Here is a 20,126-nt window from a genome sequence, read left to right as displayed (position 1 = left end):
TTTTGCGTATAAGTGTACCTTTGTTACAAAACCACCAAATGAGTGGCTACTTGAAAATCAGCATGGTTTTGGTCGCAGCGTTCATGTCTAACCCAATTATTTGAATTAGTAACGGATCTCCACTGTACAATTCACAGTGCCTTGTACACTGGTGCAGTTTTTATCGAATTCTATAAAGTGTTTGATCGGGTAGCCCACGAGCGCCTCATCAAAAAGGTGTATAACTTGCAACTTGTTCATAATACTACAAAGTGGATTGAAGAATTTTTAGCTAACAGGCAACAATCTGTATCTGCTAATAACATCATATCTGAAACTAAACAAAAATGTTAAATCAGGTGTACTGCAAGGATCCGTCTTAGGCCCACTTCTGTTTTTAATTTATATTAATGACACCACATCAGACATTAGCTCCTCCATACATCTTTTCGCTGACGATTGTGTCATATATAGGGAAATAGCTAACCCTAACGACGTTGTTGCTTTGCACACATATCTAGATAGGTTAAGTATTTGGTGCAGTGTTTGGCAGATGGAAATAAACACCGATAAAACAAAACAGAGGACTTTCTCGGCACTCCGTAAAACTCAGTAAACCACTACATTATATGTAACAATGTAACTGAGTGCCCAACTTTCAAATATTTAGGCGTTGCTCTTTTCCCGGATCTAAATTGGCATAGCCACATAGAGTACAGTCGCCGACCGAGTTTTCGGACTCGAAGGGACCCGAAAAATGGTCCGAATAATCGAATAGTCCGAAAAATCCGTGAAGTACAAAAAAATCATTTTATTGAGATGAAATCGGCTTTAAAATGTCACTCACTGATATTACCTTGCAGGAAATTTCTCTTGCTGGTGACGATTTGCGCCTGTATTTTCTCCAAAGTTGTGCTTTCACTGTACACTAGACAGCAAGGTCATGGCGTTTAGTTGAATACTTTCCACGCTTCTTTGACGGACCCGGTGGCACCGGCGGGGCCAAGTTGTCCGCAACCTGAGTGTGCATCACACAACTCATCAAACACACGCAAAGACAAGGCACTTTTCGTTCAAAGCGATGGAACTGCCGGACGCAATCACAAAACAGCGAACGGATGTAAATTCGTGAAGACTGAGCGCCACTCGGTCGACGCGGCCAGAGAAACCCAAGTGATGAAACGGCGAATGGCGAACGTATGAGACTCGCCGCGGTGACTCAGTGGTTAGGGCGCTCGGCTACTGATCTGGAGTACCTGGGTTAGAACCCGACCGCGGTGACCACGTTTCAATGGAGGTGAAACGCAAAGGCACCCGTGTGCTGTGCGATGTGCATGTGCTGTGCGAAATTATTCCGGAGCCATCCACTATGGCACCTTTTTTCTCTCAGTCCCTCCTTTATCCCTTCCCTTAAAGGGGGGACACGGGTCTTTCGGGCCGAAAAATCGCGAAAAAGTCAGTTTAGAAAATGTTATTTTCGAAATCAGCAGCCATATATTGACCTCTCTGTTAAATTTCTCGCCTCTAAAGTCAGTATTTTACTCACAATACCAATTTATATAATCCATGTCGCCCGAATTTGAGCTGAAATCGGCGCCGAAACAGCAGTATTTCACAAAGCGTAGCTCCCGTTTCATGCGCGGCACCGCAGCCATCTTGGTCTCATTTGAAAAAGCCGCCTTTCGCCTTCAATTTCCCGCCACTACGGCTTCCGTTCGCCCATTGGTTGCCGAGAAAATAGCAAAAAAGAAAAGGTAGTATTCAAAATCCTATTGGCTGCCGCGGAGCACGTGACAGCAGGTCGTCATCCGATTGGTGGAGCTGGCTGGCAGCATCTGCTTGACGCGCCCGAGCCGCGGGGAGACGCGACTCTTTGTGCCGGACCGTGCAGTGCGAGAAACGCACAGCGATGCCTGGTTCAGCGCGCAAGGTGCACTCAAGGCATAAATTTTGCAAGAAAAAAAAGAAGTCGCTGGTCGATAACCTCAAGAGACGCCCTGCTGTGCGCCCCGACAATGATGAAACTCCTGCGCTGAACGATCGTGTCGGCGAGGCCGCGCAGGTAGGCCTAACGCGCTCCGCAGCACGGGAAGCTGTAAGCGGCAGCGCCCGCATCCGCCGTGATACAGTGATGCTGGAGCCCTCAGATGTGCTCCAAAATAAGACGAAGACTGAACAAAAACTGCGAGAACTCGCCTCAACTCCAGCAACGGAGCGGAAGTCTCGTTGTTTACGTGACGGCAGCGCGTCGGACTGTCTGCTCGACGAGGCAAGCTTCACGATCGTTTGTTTGGAATCGCTCAACAGTTTGTTGAAACTTGTGAAGTGTAAAACGTGTGGCGGCAATGACTTGAGCTTCGTAAAAGATGAGCGAGAATACGGCCTTGCCGTTAAACTTTCTCTTCAATGTGCGAGCTGTGGAGACGCATCGTCTGCATGGAGTTCGCCGCGGGTACATGGCGATCAGAAGATCAACCCTTTTGTGGTGAATGTGCTCGCTGCTCGTGCAATGCAGAGCACTGCCAACCAGCAGACAGCTCTAAATGACATTTTTTCATCGCTGAACGTTTCGCACCGCGGTCTCCACAATAAAACGTGGCAAGACTATGTGAAAAAAAGTTGACACCTGCTGCAGCTCGTGCAGCAGAAGAAGTTACACAAGAATGTGCGCGGTCCGTTCGAGAACTTTATAATGGACTGGACCTTGGGAACCCCGGCAATATTGCAGTATCATACGACGGCACTTGGATGACACGCGGCCACACATCCCACATTGGTGTGGGAACCGTCATCGAACTGTTTCCCGGGCTTGTGCTGGACTATGTTGTATTGTGCAACTTCTGTGCCGGCTGCGAGCGAGGCCCAAAAGAAGGTGACCCATCATACCAGTCCTAGAGGGCTGGGCACGTATGCCAAAAAAACTCAGAAAAAAAGGCTGGAGAGATGGAAGTTGAGGCAGCCCTTATTCTTTTTGAAAGGTCGTTGAAGAAGTGTGGCCTTCGATATACCACAATGCTTTCGGACGGTGATAGTCGGGCTTTTCTAGCTGTGCAAGAGGCAGATGTGTATGGATACATCAAAGTAAAAAAAGAAGTCTGCATAAACCACGTGCAGAAACGTATGGGAACAGCGTTGCGGACTTTGTTGTCCAAACACAAAGGTGCCGAAAACCTTGGAGGAAAAGGCAAACTGACAGGCAGCCTCATAACAAAGTTAAGCTCCTATTATGCCTGGGCTTTAAAATCCCATAATGGGGATGTAGAGGCTACGCAGAAGGCTGTGATGGCCACCTACCACCACATTACCTCTACTGATGAGGCACCAAACCATAGCTTCTGCCCATCGGGACTGGACTCTTGGTGCCAGCAAAATGCGGCAGCAGCCCGAGGCGAATCTGCTCCAAAGCATCGGTACAACATTCCACCCCATGTTGCTAAAGCATTGCTCCCTGTCTATGAGCGACTGTCGGATAGGAAGCTCTTAGAGCGGTGCCATAGGGGTAAAACCCAAAACAGTAATGAAAGCCTACACTCTTTGATATGGGCCTTGGCACCCAAAGAGCGCCACGCATCATTGTTTACTGTTGAGGCTGCCGTGGCTGAGGCAGTAATGCGGTTCAACGCAGGCAGCAAAAGAACTTCTGCAGCAATATTACAGGAACTGGGCCTCAATACGAATGCTATGAGCGCAAAAAGAATGCGAGAGAAGGATGAGCGCCGAGAGCAAAAGTGCGCTCGAAAGCATTCCATTGCGGAAAATATTCAAGGAGTGCTCAAGAAGCGGCACCTGGATACTACTGGCAAGCAAAAGGACTACATTCCTGGTGGCTACTAGCCATTTCCTATTGTAAATATATTACTGCACTTGTAAATATTTATTAAACTGTCCCCTGCTTGTTTTTGGGGCTTTTCTCAAAATGCATATGGTTGACTACTAGCAGTCTTGAGGCCTTGATATCTCAGCAACCATGTCACATAGAGCTGAAATTTCGGTTGCAATGGAAAGCCTAATGTATGCTGTGTGAAATGTTGGGAGCAGATTTTTTCATTTTACCTTAAAAAAATAATTATTTTCGTTAATTTACCATTACTTGGTACACACATTTTTTATACTGAAATTCAGAAGGTTGTAAAATGAGTAATAATTGACATATCAAAAATCTGCTCTCAACATTTCATAATTCACTATTCTGGCTATCTAACCATGCCTTAAAATTAATTTTAGATGAAATCATTATTTTGCTATTTGGGCCTCAAACAATGGGCATTAATTGTTAATTATCTTGAAAACTAATTGGCCTACACTTAAAATAAATGCATATTTGAAATCAGCATAAAAATTTGAATAAGTCTATGCATTTTTATTAAGATTGGTCAAAAAACAACAAAAATAGCTTTAAGACCAGTGTCCCCCCTTAATGCGTGCGGTGCAGGTGTCCGCCGAGATGTGAGATAGCTACTGCGCATTTTCCTTCCCCCAACAACCAATTTTCAACGTATGGGACAAGTGATAACTGCCCGCGACCGCAACAATGTCAGCAACAAAAGCAAGCTGACGGCAATGAAAATCCGACTGCCACCTCGAAGTGTCAGAGATCACAGGGACCTCTGCTGGCAAAAATGAGGTACCGAAAGTATGTCAAGCCAATCCAGCTGCAGCATAAATCCACCTCAATCCAAGATGGTGCCGTTTGTGCCGGCGAAAAGCCGATAAGGTGGCCGATTTTGGCCCGCAGGCGACTGAAATTGGTCCGAAAAATCGAACTTTCGGATTTTTGAAGTCAGAAATATGCGTCGCTAATATTATGCGCTTCTATGGGGTGACTGACGGTGCCTCATCGAGGTCCGAGATACTATCCTATAAGTTTGAATTACCCGTCGGCTACTGTATATCACTAGCAAATGTTTGAAAAAATTAGGCCTTCTTTAAGCAACACCTCTCTAGCTAACCCTGACACCATGCTACAGGCCTACGTATGTCTAATTCGGCAATCATTAGAATATCGTTCGGTAGTATGGCATCCCCACCAAGATAACCTATCCAGCTCTATAGAATCAATGCAAACAAAATAAGGCAGCACGCTTTATTCTACGGTCGCACTCCCCATAGCAGACCAGAGCGTTTCTGCAATAAAACAATCTCTAAATCTTCTGGACCTCAATATACAATGAAAATTCTTTCACCTATAGTTATTCCACTCCCTCTACCACAGCCATTCATCTTTCGCACACAGGCACATCACAGCAGCACATCACATATCATCTCGTACTGACCATGCGCGTAAAATTCAGACAATTTTTGTCCAAACAAAGAAATATCAGAATTCCCCATTAGACTTGGCTATATAAGGGAGTGGAATGCTTTACCTGGTAGCATTGTGGCTTTATATGAACCACCATCTTTCCATTCATCGTTACGAACATTTCTTGAATCAAGCGCAGCATTGCAGTTTTGCCTGAGCCGCGCTGATATCCCTGCCCAGCAAGATACATGGAGCTCCACGCTTAAGAAAATAAAAAGTAAAATTGTTTGTAAATTGCTTCCAGTAAAAATAAAAATCTAATTGTGCTCCATTTACCCAGCTCACTCGTGCTGGTGGATGCTTTCCCGGGTGAACAGTTGTGAGAGAAAACTTCCAGTAACCCCTGGTGCGTGCTGGAATCCGAAATTACGAGACCATTTGCTGTTTGGTCTGTAGTTAGTCAGCCAGATCCTATTTGAAGGCACCGCTTTATTGCCTTTTATCTGGATTTGCCACTGAATGCAGGATTTGTCATTGTATTGTTGCGTGTTTATTGCATTGAGCTTCACACGCGGCGCTATGCGATTTTACAGGGAACTGCCATATTTACTGATGTAATTTGCACATTTTCTTCCTAGAAGGCTTCAAAAAGGTGGTGCACCGATTATGTGGAGATGTTGTGAACATATCCTAAAAAACTCTACGAAGGCTTAACGTGAAATGTATTTTGGTATATCGCCGCATGTAATTCGACCTGGAGGCCCTGACCCAGACCGTGATGCAGAGTACATTTCCGTCCAGCCACAAATCCCCTCAGTCATTCATAAACTGTTCCGGCTATTTGTATTTGTTCAGTGGCATTTCAGTGGCAGTCATACATGGCATCATTATTGTGCTCATTTCATGAACCACCTAGCACAAATCACTCATCGTACCCTGAGTGTGTGTGTCTGAAATTTTTCTTTCTGTTGTTCATCATTCCAGTGCCAGGCTACTACCAGCCAGCAGGGCCCTTGATCCAGACTCCACCGCATGACCAGTGCCTCATTCACAAACCGGTGCCCTATCATCCTCAGCACCGGACTGCCCCCGTGCCCCCTCCTCCACCGCCCAGTGGATTCCCCCCCCACTGCCCCTCCCCTCTGTGCCCACCTCCCCCACACTGTTACTCTGAGCACATGCCCTGCAGTCCACCACCCCCACAGGGGAGCGGGGCCCCAGGACCCACCCCTCCCCAGGCCTATCCACCCTACCGTCCCAGTCCCTACCACACACAGCCGCCCCCTTTCCAACCAGCACCCACAGCAAGCGCATCCACAGCCCCACCCCCAGCATCGTCCTCGGCTGTGGCTCCACCCCCAGCGCCACTTCCGTCGACCACCGACTCGTACCAGATGTCAGCAACTGCGTCTGCAGCAGCTGTGCCCAAGTCGGAGCCCATCACACCACCAGAAACCAAGTCACCATCACAGGGCAATGAATTTTCGGACGCTTCTAAAGCACCCGGCAAGGATGGAGGTGCCAACGGTGCTACTCGAACGACTCCGTTTCAACCCGAGGCACAGCTGTCAGTGGCCGAACCGCTAGTCTTGACAAAGAAGGCACCCAGACCTCCTCCAACGAAGCCCACAGCAGCAACACTCCAGCCAGAGACGACCCTTTCAGTAGTTGAGCCTGTGGTTCCTCTGAAGAAAGGTCCAAGGACGGCAGAAAAACAGGCCAAGACTGGAACAGCAGTCGCACAACAAAAACTGAGCCGGACTGCATCTGCAGAAGAAAGAACAACAGAGAAAAAGTCCTGTCCAGCCAAGGCTGTAAAACGAAGCTTGCTGAAGGCAAATGAGGTGGAAAAGGTAATAATTTTCATTAATCTTGATGAAAGCACCAGCTTGAATGTTGCATGGGAAAGTTGTAGAGTACCTCGTAGTATACCAGCAAACCTCAAGTTGAATCAAAGGGGGCGTGGTACACTGAGGTACGACTCGAAAGCAGGTGCAGGTCCATGCTTTGGCTTGGAAGGTGTGGGGGTACAGGGATGGTATTCCGCCTCGCTCTGCAGAAGCAGCATCATTGCTCATTAACTGTGGTGGGCGGGTTTGTCAGCGAAGAAACAAAGGAAGAACGACATGTGTACACTCGAATAATGTTACTTGTTGCTCATGCAGACAATATGCGGAGTGAACCAGCTAGCTACGAAACATTGAGGGAATACTCGGGCGGAGAAGGCTATGAAATAAGGGGTTTCGACTTACCAGATTTGATGCATAGGGTGCAACTTTGGCCAGCAAGGGATTGCCCGCACTGTCAATGTTGGCTGTGCACGACGGATTTTCCTGTGTGCATTCTCGGGGCAGAGCCATCCCAGGTGCCTGCTGTCGCTGCTGCCTGTGTCATTGCCCAGGACGAGAAAAACTCTTCACTCAATCCATGGTGCTTCTATAGAAAGCGAGAGTGATAACCACCTTTCACCCAGCCATGTAGAGACTGGCGGGGGCAGGGTTTCTCATGAAAGATAAGTTAATTTGGTAGTGCTCGTTAATTTGAATTTCAAGGGACAAGGAAAATGGTTGAATTATCGAGTGACCTTGAAAACACTGGTGCGAACCGCTTGCATCATGGCAAATTCATTTGGTGGAAGTTTGAGCAATGTTCTACTTTTGAGATGAGAAGAGCACAGCAGTGGCTATTTTTCACAGTTTCATCAATGCCTCCTTATTGCGTCACACTGTCAGTAGCATTGAGGCAGAACTGCTCCAAAATGGTGAAGGCTTCCCCAGCATCCTTTATGTTGTGATGGAGTTGCAGTGGAACACCCTCAATCAGTCTTACAAGCAGCTACGTCGCTTGTATGGAGGCTTCACCCAGAACCACCTGGATCGGACACGTGGCTGTGCTTCTGTGTACAAAGCACAACTGGCGCAATTTCAGTGCGATGGAAGAACCACGCGAACGGAAACGACGGAAACATTGTGGCGCCACTCTGCTTCCAAGACGGCATGCAGTTGGGCTCAGTTGGTCGGCTGAATTGCAGCCAGCAGCTGCAAGAACCAAAACTGAAACTGCACGGTCAGACAATTTTCGGAGATGGGGCTGTCTGTCTTTCGTCACGCCTGCTGTTGTGCACATGTCAAAGGTGTGAGGGTGACTCTGCAGTATGCAATTCAGGTTTGAGCAGAGATACTTTGACGACCACTTGCCGCGCCAGTCATTTCTAGATGTGGCCTCCCTCCCTTCAGCAGCCCATTCGACTGAACCAGTTTGAGGTCCGTATTGCCTGAATTAGTGAGCATCCGAAGCCATAGACTTGCATGGGTATTTGGCCATTACCATGCCTGCAGTTCAGATTATCTGGATTTACAAATTAACGAGGGTCATGTGAACGTACTTATACTGTAGTGATCAGATTTGGCATTAACACCTCGTTGGTATTTATGTGTTTTAAAAGCTCCGGTTAGAACTCGGACTAGAATTTAGACTAAAATCAAGTTTAGTTTAAAATGTCCTGCTTGACGAAGTGTACCAGCCACTTTTCTTAAATATAGGAACTGAAATCAGAATCTGTGGAAAATACTGTTTTTCCATTAGTGCCTAATATTGACTGTATGTGGTCACTGCAGCTTTTGTTGAAAGTCATGGGATGATAGAAGAAATGAAGACCTAGGCTCAAACACGCCTTCTTTTTCTTGAACTACTATTCCAGTGGTAAAACAATCGGTGAAGGCAGTGGCAGGGTTTTTCTGATGGTTTAAAAGCTGGTTGTTTTTACCATTTTTTGTTAATATTTGTTATATTTATGCAGTCATTAGTGAGCTGAGTATTTCTTGCATCGCACTACATTTTTTGCAACCGTCCTCTCGTTCAGGTGTGTCTACCGACCGCCAAGAATGGCGTGAAGAAGTCCCTGCCAAACCATGTGGCTGCTGTGCGACTTGCAGAGAGAAAGAAGCAGAGGCTATCATGCGAGACAGACGACTCTCCTCAGCCAGAGAAAGCGCCACCTGGGACAGTGGATCGAGTTTCTGCAACCTTATCCACAGTAGCAGCAACAGATCTAGCAAGCAGGAAAAGTGCCGTTGCAACGAACACTGCGGACAACAGTGAGGACACAAGTAGTGAACACACCGTAGTGGGGGGTCAGTTGCCGAGCAAACCACGCAAGGAGAATGGTTCGGCCTCACAGTCAGCTGCCAAGAAAGTGCAGTCTTCTGCTGCTGCTGCGTCCAGTACTTTGACGGTGAAGAGCTCTGCTCTGCTGCAGCAGACTAACAAGACCCCCATTGTAGTGCTTCCCCCCAAACTGCTGTTGAACAAGCGACCACCACGACGGAAGTTTGCCCACGGATGGTCTTGGGATGGAGAGCCCATCCAGAAGGTGGTCGTCATGAATGTGAGTGCTTCTTTCGGTCTCCTCTGTCTTCTCTTCTTTTGCGGCGACAGCTGTTAAGGCCATGTGCCCAATTTGTGCAGCATTGCCATCGTCTGTGTAACACAGAAGATGCAATGATTCATGTTGATTGGTCAGAATGGAGTGATGTCACACATAACATTACCACCGCGCTATTTGGTATCATTGATTAGTTAAATGACAGTGTCACTGGACATGAATGAGCTACCATAGCGAGTGCTTAAACATTACAGACGTCCGGCACACTTGCCCAGAGGCGATGTGGCATTGGCATTTCACATCACCCATAGCTGTACTGAAATTTGCATTCCCATTGGTGGTAACACCCAGCCAATTCTTTTGTCCTGTTTGTGGCATTGGTTCATTCAGACGTATAGGCCTATTGTGCATACTGTAGGATTCCTGCGAGGTAAGTCTGTTAAGCTGTTTGCATCTGCCTGAATCAAGAGGTGAAGAAACGTAATGTGTAGAGCAACAAGCAGATGCATAAGTTGACTGTTATCTCTTGTCGTCGCATATTCCCTACACTGCTTTTCGTCTCCTGCCTCATGGGCAACACGCAAGCCAACCAACCCAAACCCTGCATGCTCTTGGCTCTCCTCATTCATGCATTGCGGTGCCTAGTTTTTAAAATGTTTGTTTGGTATTCCGCACAGAACGAGGACTCTCCACGCTTCCGGCTGTGCTTCCCTGCCATGAGGCACGTAGAGGGAGACGTCATTCGGGTGCGCGACTGCGTTCTGCTACGGTCGGGCCCACGCAAAATAGACCTACCATTTGTGGCCAAGGTGGCTGCCCTGTGGGAGAATGCCGAGGATGGGGAGATGATGATGAGCCTTCTGTGGTACTATCGGCCCGAGCACACTGACCAGGGCCGCAAGGCTCACCACATGGAGGACGAGATCTTCGCTTCCAAGCACCGCGATGCCAACAGTGTTGCCTGCATTGAGGACAAGTGCTATGTCCTCACATTTGCCGAGTACTGCAGGTGAGCACCAAGTCGTACACCAGGTTTGTGGCGCAACTTGTCCACACATGTGGCCCCTGTTGAAGCGTCCCACACTGGTAGCAATGACTGCATGGTCTAATAAATTCACAGAGCATGTAGTAACTAGGTGGAAATAATTAAGTGCGCTGCAGCAAGAGTTCTGGCGCTCTAATCTTGTAGCTGGGCCACAAGTCGGCAGTTTATAACACTTTGCGGAAATCTCACTGATAGTATGCCTTTATGAAATGGCTCAGCTCTATTGGTACTGAATACAGTCAAAACTCGATTTAACGAAACCCGATTTAACGAAAATCTCGATTTAACGAAGGTATCCTAATTCCCCCTCAGACGCCCATAGGGTTCAATGCTTTGACTAACCCGAAATAACGAAACCGATTCCGTGATCTGTCCCGATTTAACGAACCTTTTTTCGAGAAATAAAGGTGAAAAAGTGTTAATTTTTGGTCTATTTTGTAGACAGCACCCCAAAATTTATTGATTGCGAGTCAGCGGTAACAGCGCGGAGCATCTTCATCCCGTCGCTTTTTTCAAACTGCGCGGCGCAAAACGAGTTTTAATTTTGAGTCGAGCTCACGAGATGGCGCCAGCAGTAAAAAAGTTTCGTGCCACATTTTATAGATGGCGCTGTTGCAGTTCGCGTGTTTTTTTTGTGTGTGTTTGTGTGTTGTGCTCTGTGTTCGCTCTTGTGCGGATTTCCCCGTGCCTTTGAACACACGTCTTTGTCAAGCTCAGCTTGTTAGGCCTCCATCAGTCTAGCCTTGCTATCGTGAACGCGGACGTGGTGTGTGCGAGCAAGCGCGCCGCTAACCCTCCTGACTAGCAGATGGAGCCCTGCAAGAAACGAAAAAGGCTTACCCTGGACGAGAAAGCGGACATAATTCGTGCTGTGACAAGTGGACAGAAGAAATGTGACGTGGCTGCATCACATGGCATTCCAGCGAGTACTCTCTCCACAATATTGAAAGGGAAAGATGACATCCTCCGCGCCACTTCGTCGGGGAATCTCTCGTGCAAAAAAACGCTGAAGACCACTCCTCAAAGCAAAATGGAAGAGGCCCTCTTCGCCTGGTTTATGGATTTGCGGGCGAAGAATAGTATTCCCGTGAGTGGAGACCTGCTCCAACAAAAAGCTCGCTCTTTCGCGTGCTTGCTGGGCGACAACGAGTTCAAGGCAAGTCCCGGCTGGCTGTCGCGCTTCAAAGAACGACACGGCATCGTCGGGAAAGTGCTTAGCGGTGAAGCGAGCAGCGTAAGCATGGCTGTAGTCGGCGACTGGCAGTCTGAAAACGTGCCCGACATTCTGGGAAAATATGCCCCCAGCGACGTCTACAACGCCGATGAGAGCGGTCTATTCTACCAAATGCTGCCTAAAAAAACACTCGCCCTGAAGGGGCAGGCGTGCCACGGCGGCAAACACAGCAAACAAAGGCCGTTGCTCACAAAGCGCACGCAGGCAAAGATCACCGACTTCTTTGGCGGAAAATAAATTTGTAGTCCCCTCGGGCCTTTCTTGTCGAGTAAGAATTTTTGTTGTTTCTTTTCATACGCGCTAGCGGCGCCGGTCGTGGTGTTCGCGCTACCCACTCGAAAGTAGCGCGGGGGGTCATGACGATGACCATACGGACCCCCAAAGATTGCGCTAGTTGTATGATTACCAACTTTGGCGCCAATTTGTCATTAGCTGTGTGGTTTGCCGTCCCGTCGGCGGTATTTAGGGAAGATTGTTGCGCCACTAGCCGAACCGTCCTTTGGGTCGGTGCTACCGGTGTGAATTCGTCACGCGCGAGTGCGACGAAAAGTGAAAATGGTACGTGCTAACCGATACGACCGCGATAAGCTGGTTTAGGTTTATGCGGATGCAAAATGCATTATGTTCAATGGGTGCTCAGTCGGGGACTTGACTTTACTACTTTTAAAACGAAAGTACTGTTTAAGCGGGTACGTTTTAACGAGGTTTTACTGTAATCGAATGTACTGAATTATGTGCCCAAGAAATGCCTCATTCAATTTAACGAAGTTCTCGATTTAACGAAATAATTCACGGCTCCCCTCAACTTCGTTAAATCAAGTTTTAACTGTATAACCTGTTGCTGAGATTTAGGATTTATTTCAAGCCTTGATGTACCAACTGCATGCATGGAGAAGCGTGTGGCTTGCTGCCAAGGATTTGTTGTTTAATGCACTCCACAAGGAGAAACAAATTCTTGAAGCGTCATTTCACGTGTATATTTTATCTCTGTAGAGGGAGCTGTAACGCAATCAAGCGTAGTCTCTCTTACTCCTCCATTCCTCTTATTTGACTATGATGAAGTACTTATTTCAAAATGAGACCAGCGCATTGAAAGATATTTGCACTGGACACTTCCTTGCAGGTATCGAGCACGCACGAAGATGCTTGAAGAAGGACTGCGGCCGCCAATGGCAGTGGTGCCAGATCAAGAAGATGGCTACAGCCGGCGGGACAGGCTGCCTCCAGGTCGAATGGATCCGCAGATGGTGTTCTTCTGCCGCCGCGTATACGACTTCCGCCAGAAGCGCATCTTGAAGAACCCTTCCTGAAGGTGGCGATCACTGGGGCCCCCCTACTTCCCATGGGGACGGCACAGCCAGCGGTCGACGACGCATTCTGCCACAGCGGCGCGCGCTGCAGCTCCCATCCTGACGGCCCCCGTCCTTTTCCTTCTCATCTTTACTACTCTTCTGTCGGCTCGTTTCAATCCGTCTCGAAGAACTTTGTTTTGTTGCCTGGTCAGGAGGGTTGGGGCACTTGATTTCACTCATCGTGTCTAGCCTTCATCAGTGAAACAAGGTGTGGTGCAGCATCTGGAACTTTTTGCACAGGACACATCATCCAATGCAGCAAGACTATGGCATGAGCTGCAGTTTACCATCTGTTACATTTTTTTGTGCTGCCTTTATTGCTGCCATCTATGATCTGCTTTGGTGTTTGAGAGACATCATCATGCAGTGCAATGATTAATATAAAGTTCGAAGCCTTCATGGTTTCATTCACAGTGTAGAGCATGACGCACACATCGTCATCAGGTTCTGTTCTGAATTTGACATGAGTAAAATCTTTCATCAACTATAATTCTAAAAATAAGCTGTCGTGTCTGTTCAGAATTCTCATACCTCACATTTGCTTTATGTATGGTCTCTTTGCAGAAAGCAACAGATGAACAAATTTCAAATGCTATTCTACTCCCAATTTTGGGGAGGTTTCGGTTTCATTACCGAAAGGAGGTTCTTGAGACCTGAAAGAACCGATACAGTAGAACCCTGCTATAGTAAATTGGTTATAGTAAAGTGAAGCTGCAGTCCCATTTCGCTTTCCATAAGCAACTGAACATCTTTTTTTTTGTTGTTGTTACAGTAAAGGTTTTTGCGAAGAAACGGCTATAGTAAAAAGCCTCCGGCTGTGACAATGTACTTCACGCGGAATGATGACATCGCGGCCCGCGGCCCGCGCGAAGTTAGGATCTCTAAAGCAAATTGATACCGGATACGATAAAATAAAATGGCACTCTTTGGGGTGGCTTCACCAAGCTAGAGAGCCGCAAGGAGAAGCAAACTTTTTGGTCAGCTTGAGACACAGATCGCGCCGCACACGGAAGTAGTGAAGCTATCTATCAACGTAGAAAGAAGGCGGCGCAGGTCGCTGATACAGAAAAGCCAGTAAAAGTGCAGTAAGGAGTAGAAAAGGGAAGGGCGTGCGTTCGTAGCACAGCACCACCAAGCACGGGGGAAACAGCGGCAAGAAGCAGAGGTGTGGAGGCACTGCCTACGTGGCTTTGCGGCACTTGAAAGCGTTGCGCGTGTTTCTTAATTACTGCTTTTTAAACGACACTGAGGCCACGCTGTGATCATGCAAAGCTTTGGTTTTGAGATCGAATAAAACTCACTTTAATCACTTTATTTTTGTAGCCGCATTGTATTCATGTAAATACGGTACTTCCACAAGACACAAATGAAGTCAAATGTGATTTGATAACTGAAAATAAATAATTATCACATAATGGACGATATGAGCAGGATGTGAGGTATTTGAGTGTTTATTTTATAAACCAACACTTCGTGCTTAGTAAGCAGGCAGAGAGCATAGTCAGTCATGCCATCACCAACAGCTGATAAAGGCCCTGATATAGTAAAGATTTTTGCTGGTCCGAGCTACTTTACTATACAGGGGTTCTACTGTATTAAGTTAAAGATAAAAGTCTACAATAGGCTTAATCAGAGCTGTCACTTCCATGCTGATTTTTTTGTATGTGTGCAAAGTGTGGCTCTCACAGTCAAGTTTTCAGGTTTGGCACTTCTTTCGAATGAAGCTGCATCTTGTGAATTTTTTTAGCACTTCGTTGTTGCAAGAGGTTTGTACAGTGCACATCTGTTATGGTTGGTTCTCATCATGCAGTGAAAAAATGCAGGCAGTCCGTTATGTTTTTCAGCTTTGCATATGTTGGATTTGTTAGTTTCACCCTTCCAAAGCACAGGATTTTGTAAATCAATTCCAGTATGCTGAGGCCAGCTGCTGGCTTTGGGTGAATCAGCTGCATTGTCACTTGCAGAGCTGCTCTGTTTTTTGTCTCTAGTGCAGTATTTCTTTTCATCCTTGAATGTGTGGAAACATTCCTGCTGCCCTTCTCAGCATGTCGTGGCCATGCATCCTTGGCTGCCAGCCGAGATTGTCATGCGAGAGGGTAGTGTCTGGCATGGAAATCAGATTGATCTGATTTTGTATGCCAGATATGCTACGATGGTTCAGACATTCGGCTAGTGCAGACCATTTGCATCGTAGCAGCCCTGAAGTGAACTTTCTGCGCATATCCTTTCCTTCATGGTCCTGATCTAGTAAGCTGTGGATCAAAATAACGACTCTGACCAGAGTGCGAACATGGTGAGAGTCTGAGCGCATCAAACGCGGACCAATCGTGATCAAAACGTGGACAAGCGGCATCTATCGTCATCTTCCAGAGAACCTGCAGTCATCTCCCCCGCCATCAGCTGCCTCAACTGCTGTGTTGCAAGGCTGTGTTCTCCAAAGACGTTTTTAATCTGAAAGCACAAAGTACTGGCACCACAGGTGTGCTACCGGCGTTTGGACATTAACGAGTGGTCGGAGAAGTGCGCGCACGTTGGTTGGTACATATATACATACTGGACTACGTCTCACCTGCGAGCGGCCTATGGAATCACCGGCAACTACAGTTTTCTTGCTTTGACAAGTGGGCTCCCATGAATGGAGCAAAAAACTGAAATTCAGTGAAACTTGCACTCGTTTGCCTGCAATCCTTGGGCACGCAATTTGGGATATGCGTGATGTACTTTGTTGTGAACTCTCTCCCCCCACTTTTTTTTATGCAAGTAGAGCCAAGCTTGTCAGGTTTTAGAATCTTTGGTGCCCTTTGTCTTCATCTCAGTTTTGCTTGTTACGCAAGTCGGCAAGTTGTGACTGTTTTGAGACTATCTGTTGCCATTCAAAACAGCACACATGGTGTTCAGTAAAGTTGCTTGGTTTCAATCTGCTGTTCCGTGTGACAGGGCACCTATCTCAACATGTAATTATGCCATTCTTTCATTTTTTTTTCTTCGGTGGTGTACAAAGAAGCAGCCATTATTTTCTTTTTGTAATTTTACTTACGCAGTAGTAGTTAGCTCGAGTTGCTTGGGATTATGGGCTTCTCTCACAGTACCTCTAATTTCAACCTCTTCTCTGCATTTATGCAAATGAGACAAAGCGTTTCTATATATAAGTACATAAATATATAAAAAAATATATAAAAATGCACCTAATAGAATTAGTCAGTGAGCTGTGCTTTTAGTTTTGTGAGCCTTAGATTCCTTTTCATGTGTTCCCATTATGTTGAATGTTTATTTTTATGCACAATGACTAATATATATCTGCACTTTTTTTTTCACTGACATCTTTATTTACTGCAATTTTTCTAAACATTTTCTGTTTACAGCTTGTGGATTTATCTTTTTCCACTGTGTTTCTGTTCTCGCTAAAATGTGTCCTTGAAGTCGAGATTTGCGTATTTATTTTTGAACAATCTGCCTCCCAGTTTCTTCTCTATGCGCTTGAAGGCTTGATTCTGTGGTACGGACGAGCAGGAGTGGTTAGCATGGTTTGAAGCTAGCGAGTTTTGCTGCCTGCGACTTCTGGAACAGACACTAATTCATTCACACCTAATTTTGCTGCACAGGACACTTTTTGCAAAGATTGTTGTTCTTTTTTCTCTCTTCTCGTGTGTTTCTGGCGTTCAGCTGTAGGCGTAGCACTTGAAGCCTAAACTTTGGGATACATGGTTCAATGCTATGCTTGAGTGCAGGTGTCGAAAAGGTTATTCTTGGTTGGCATGGGTTTCGGTGCCTAGCACTTCGTTTAGGAGTGTTAGGCACTCAGTTTTGTTGAATGCATATGTGACAACTTCGCTGTTAGCCAAGCCCCACACTCTTCAAGGAGTGCCGAACTGCATTGCTGTTTGTTGGGAGCATGAAGTTCAATGCATCGGTGGTCAAGCAAGTGATGTTTGTGAGGCAACCTTTGTATGATCATTCTCTGGCTTGTTTTTTCATGCAGTGGTAAATTTGTGGTGGGTTCTCGTTTCAAGTCTCCTACGAAACATCCACTTGTCAAACACACCAGCCCTAGTTTCTATGAGAGCATTAGAATGTACGTGAAAGTGGGTGGTAGGGACCTTCGACTAGGGGGCGGCCGTTTTTGAGGACTTGCATGCATCAGGGTGGCAATGGTTCACATTTGTGTGCTGTCTGGTACGCTGTTGTGGTATCTGCAGTGTCGTGCGCTTGCGGTGTGTTAGCTTTATGGCTGAATTTTTCTTCTTGCAGCGTAAACACGGTGGGCCCAGCTTGAACATGTGCCTGTGGAACAGGGTACATCTTTGCGTGCTCTGCCACTGTAGCAATGAAAGAAAAGTGCTGAATGTCGTGCGGAAGGATGCAGCGCCATCTTTTGGACCAACAGGGCGGTCCTCCTTATTTTGAGTCCATGTTGTGCACCTTTGCCAACTTTACTTGCTGCTAGCATACGTTATGTTTGGCAGTAATAACAAAAACTTCCACGGGTCGGTAAAAAAAATAGGAGCATTTGGGGAGTAGTTTATTGAGTGGACTAGTGGCAGGGGCTCGTGCATCTTTACACACATAGAGTATGGCATCAGTCGTAAGGCAGGAAAGCTGGAACACGCACATCAAACGTTTTTAGCTGTGTACTTCCGGTGCGCTTTCTTGCTGTGCTAGGCTTTTTGTGCACAAATGCTTCCCTCCCACCCACCCCACTTACGTTGCGTGGTCTGCTTCGTGTACAGTATCACTAAACTGCTTCTGGAGGCAACACGCAAGTCCAGAGAGGTGGTAGTTAGCCTGAAGGCTTGTCTCAGGATGGCACTTCTCGCGTATTCCCTACACTGTTGAGCAGAGGAGCTCTTGGTTCTGTCTATGCATGGCGAGGCTCATTGTTGCCGAACCATTGGGTGGTCATGCACCCAAATTGGCCACTGGAAGCCGAGGTGGGCGGGTTGTTTGCCTGACAATTCTGATGCTTGCATAGTGCAGTGAGGCATGGTCGTGCTTGAAACAGTGGCAGGGAAGCAGGGGCAAAGTTTTGGGTGCCAATACAGACATGCGCTTCATGTTCCTTGACCTCGCAACGTGGCCTCAGTGGCATAATTCTATATTGGCATTCAGTGCACGCCCCTCGTGGAACATTAGCATTGTGAGTTGCTACCTTCATGTTGCTGTTCCAGACGCATCAGCTGTTAGCCACACAAGCAGGTGCAGTTTGGGAAATGAGCCAGTCGGCTTCTCGAAAGTGCTAGAAGATGTGGCTGGAGCTGTCCAATTAATTGTCATAAGAGCTTTGAGGTTGCGGAAAACGCACAAGTCGGGTTCATGCTTGGAGTTGGGTTCAGCAAGTTTAGTAGAATTGAGAGAAGCAGTATTTTTGAAAGCACATTTTACCTTCTTTCGTTGCATGGACTGTGGTTGTAGTATTGGGTCTGCGGCTCTCTCTTGAGCAGTAAATTTTCTAGAGCATTATTATATATTGCTTTCATCAGCGCTGGCACAACCTTGATGTGGTTGATCAGATTGCTTTGCTAGTTTCTGTTCTTGGGTTCTACGTACCTGGTAATGATAGCTATCAACTCAGTTGTTGCCTTGCTTCCGGTTTGCCTTCCACAAGAGATGTTTTTGTGCCGACGACACCAGGAGCAAATGGCTTAGTGGAAGCAAACTTATAGAGGCTGTCTGCCGTCAACAAACTCAAAGAATCCGTAAGAATGTTCTCTCTCCGCATCTTTGTGACAAGCTATCAAGCGTCGGCTTTACACAACAGTGCATGAAATTTATTTGCCTCATTTCGCTGTTTGCTCATCTCCAAGGATGTGGCCTTCGACGAGGGTTTTCGTCAAGTCGCCATGTTATGAAATGCCCTGCGACTCCACAAGGCATGATGGAGCTTAAGAAAGATGTCTGGGCGCTATCAGGGTCCGTATGGTTCTGTTTATATGATACATTTTTTGTTAAAGCCTAAACAAGCTGGACGCGTGTGCTCTCGAGCTGCTAGACTACCCCCTTGCACTTGTGTCGTGTTGAAGTGACCGAAAAACGCCCATCTGTGATAGGTAGTAGTTTATATACGCTGGTGACGTCAGTGCCGCCATATTTGATGTCAGCCGGCTTTTTTTTTCCGTGAAACTGCTTTTTTTTTTTGGACAACGGACGCCATATTTGCACAACCAAAAAATGCGTCTTGCTGCGTTTGCAACGCACTGCAGACGGCGACTTCCATTCTCTTGACGTCTGTGCAGCGTCACAGTATACGACGCTTTTTGCGATGTGCAGCCGATGCTGGTGTCGCTTGAGAGGTTGCGAAGCGCTCCCCAGGGAGCAATATTGCCTATATAATATATCTATGTGCGACACATTTCAAGTATCTATAATCTCTGTATCGGTCAGTGTGCCTCTACGAATGGCTTAGAAGCAGTACTGGTGGTCTATTACTGCGCGGTGTACTTTTTCGAAGTTACTAACCCTTGTGCCGGGAGCATCTGTCTTCTCTATCCTCCCCACCCACCTCCTTTTTCTGTTTCTTCATTTTCACTGCGTTTTTCGCCGATCAGTTTATTTGTAAACTGTGTTGTTGATCCTCCTGTTTTCTCCCTCTTCACAGAAACTGAAAGTGCATTTGATAATGAGAGTAATAAAAACATTGAAAGCAATGCAGTGCAAGTTTGTTTATTCTTACAACTTCGCTGGATGCTTGACATGTTGGAAACAAGGCCACAGTTTTCGAAGACTTGTACACCACTGGTGCGACTAAGTTATCCTGTTGCCCGGAGTCATACCGACGGTTGAAGAAATTGAAAGCCTGCATTTTGAGCATCCTTTCTGGCCGCATTGGAAGTCTGATATGTGCCGTTATTAAGAGGTATCTAGAGCAATGTCTCACTCTAATGTCTATGTCTACA

The 20,126-nt window shown here is 46.7% G+C and overlaps 1 protein-coding gene across 8 annotated transcripts in view; it reads left to right on the top strand.

Annotated features, from left to right (window-relative positions):
* The window catches only part of LOC144132753 (uncharacterized), a 344,373-nt gene extending 324,496 nt beyond the window's left edge, over window positions 1-19,877 (top strand). For all 8 annotated transcript variants that reach the window (XM_077665388.1, XM_077665392.1, XM_077665387.1 and 5 more), the window contains 4 exons: window positions 6,206-7,074; window positions 9,084-9,608; window positions 10,283-10,614; window positions 13,008-19,877. In XM_077665388.1, the coding sequence (XP_077521514.1) occupies window positions 6,206-7,074; window positions 9,084-9,608; window positions 10,283-10,614; window positions 13,008-13,194 (1,913 nt within the window). In that variant the 3' untranslated portion in view covers window positions 13,195-19,877. The remainder of the gene's footprint in view (window positions 1-6,205; window positions 7,075-9,083; window positions 9,609-10,282; window positions 10,615-13,007) is intronic.
* The last annotated feature ends 249 nt before the right edge of the window (window positions 19,878-20,126 follow it).

Source organism: Amblyomma americanum, chromosome 5 (genome assembly GCF_052857255.1).
Source record: "Amblyomma americanum isolate KBUSLIRL-KWMA chromosome 5, ASM5285725v1, whole genome shotgun sequence".
NCBI classification, from domain to species: Eukaryota; Metazoa; Arthropoda; class Arachnida; order Ixodida; family Ixodidae; genus Amblyomma; species Amblyomma americanum.
Note: the sequence above shows the minus strand (reverse complement) of the source record. Positions and strands in the feature narration are given on the sequence as shown.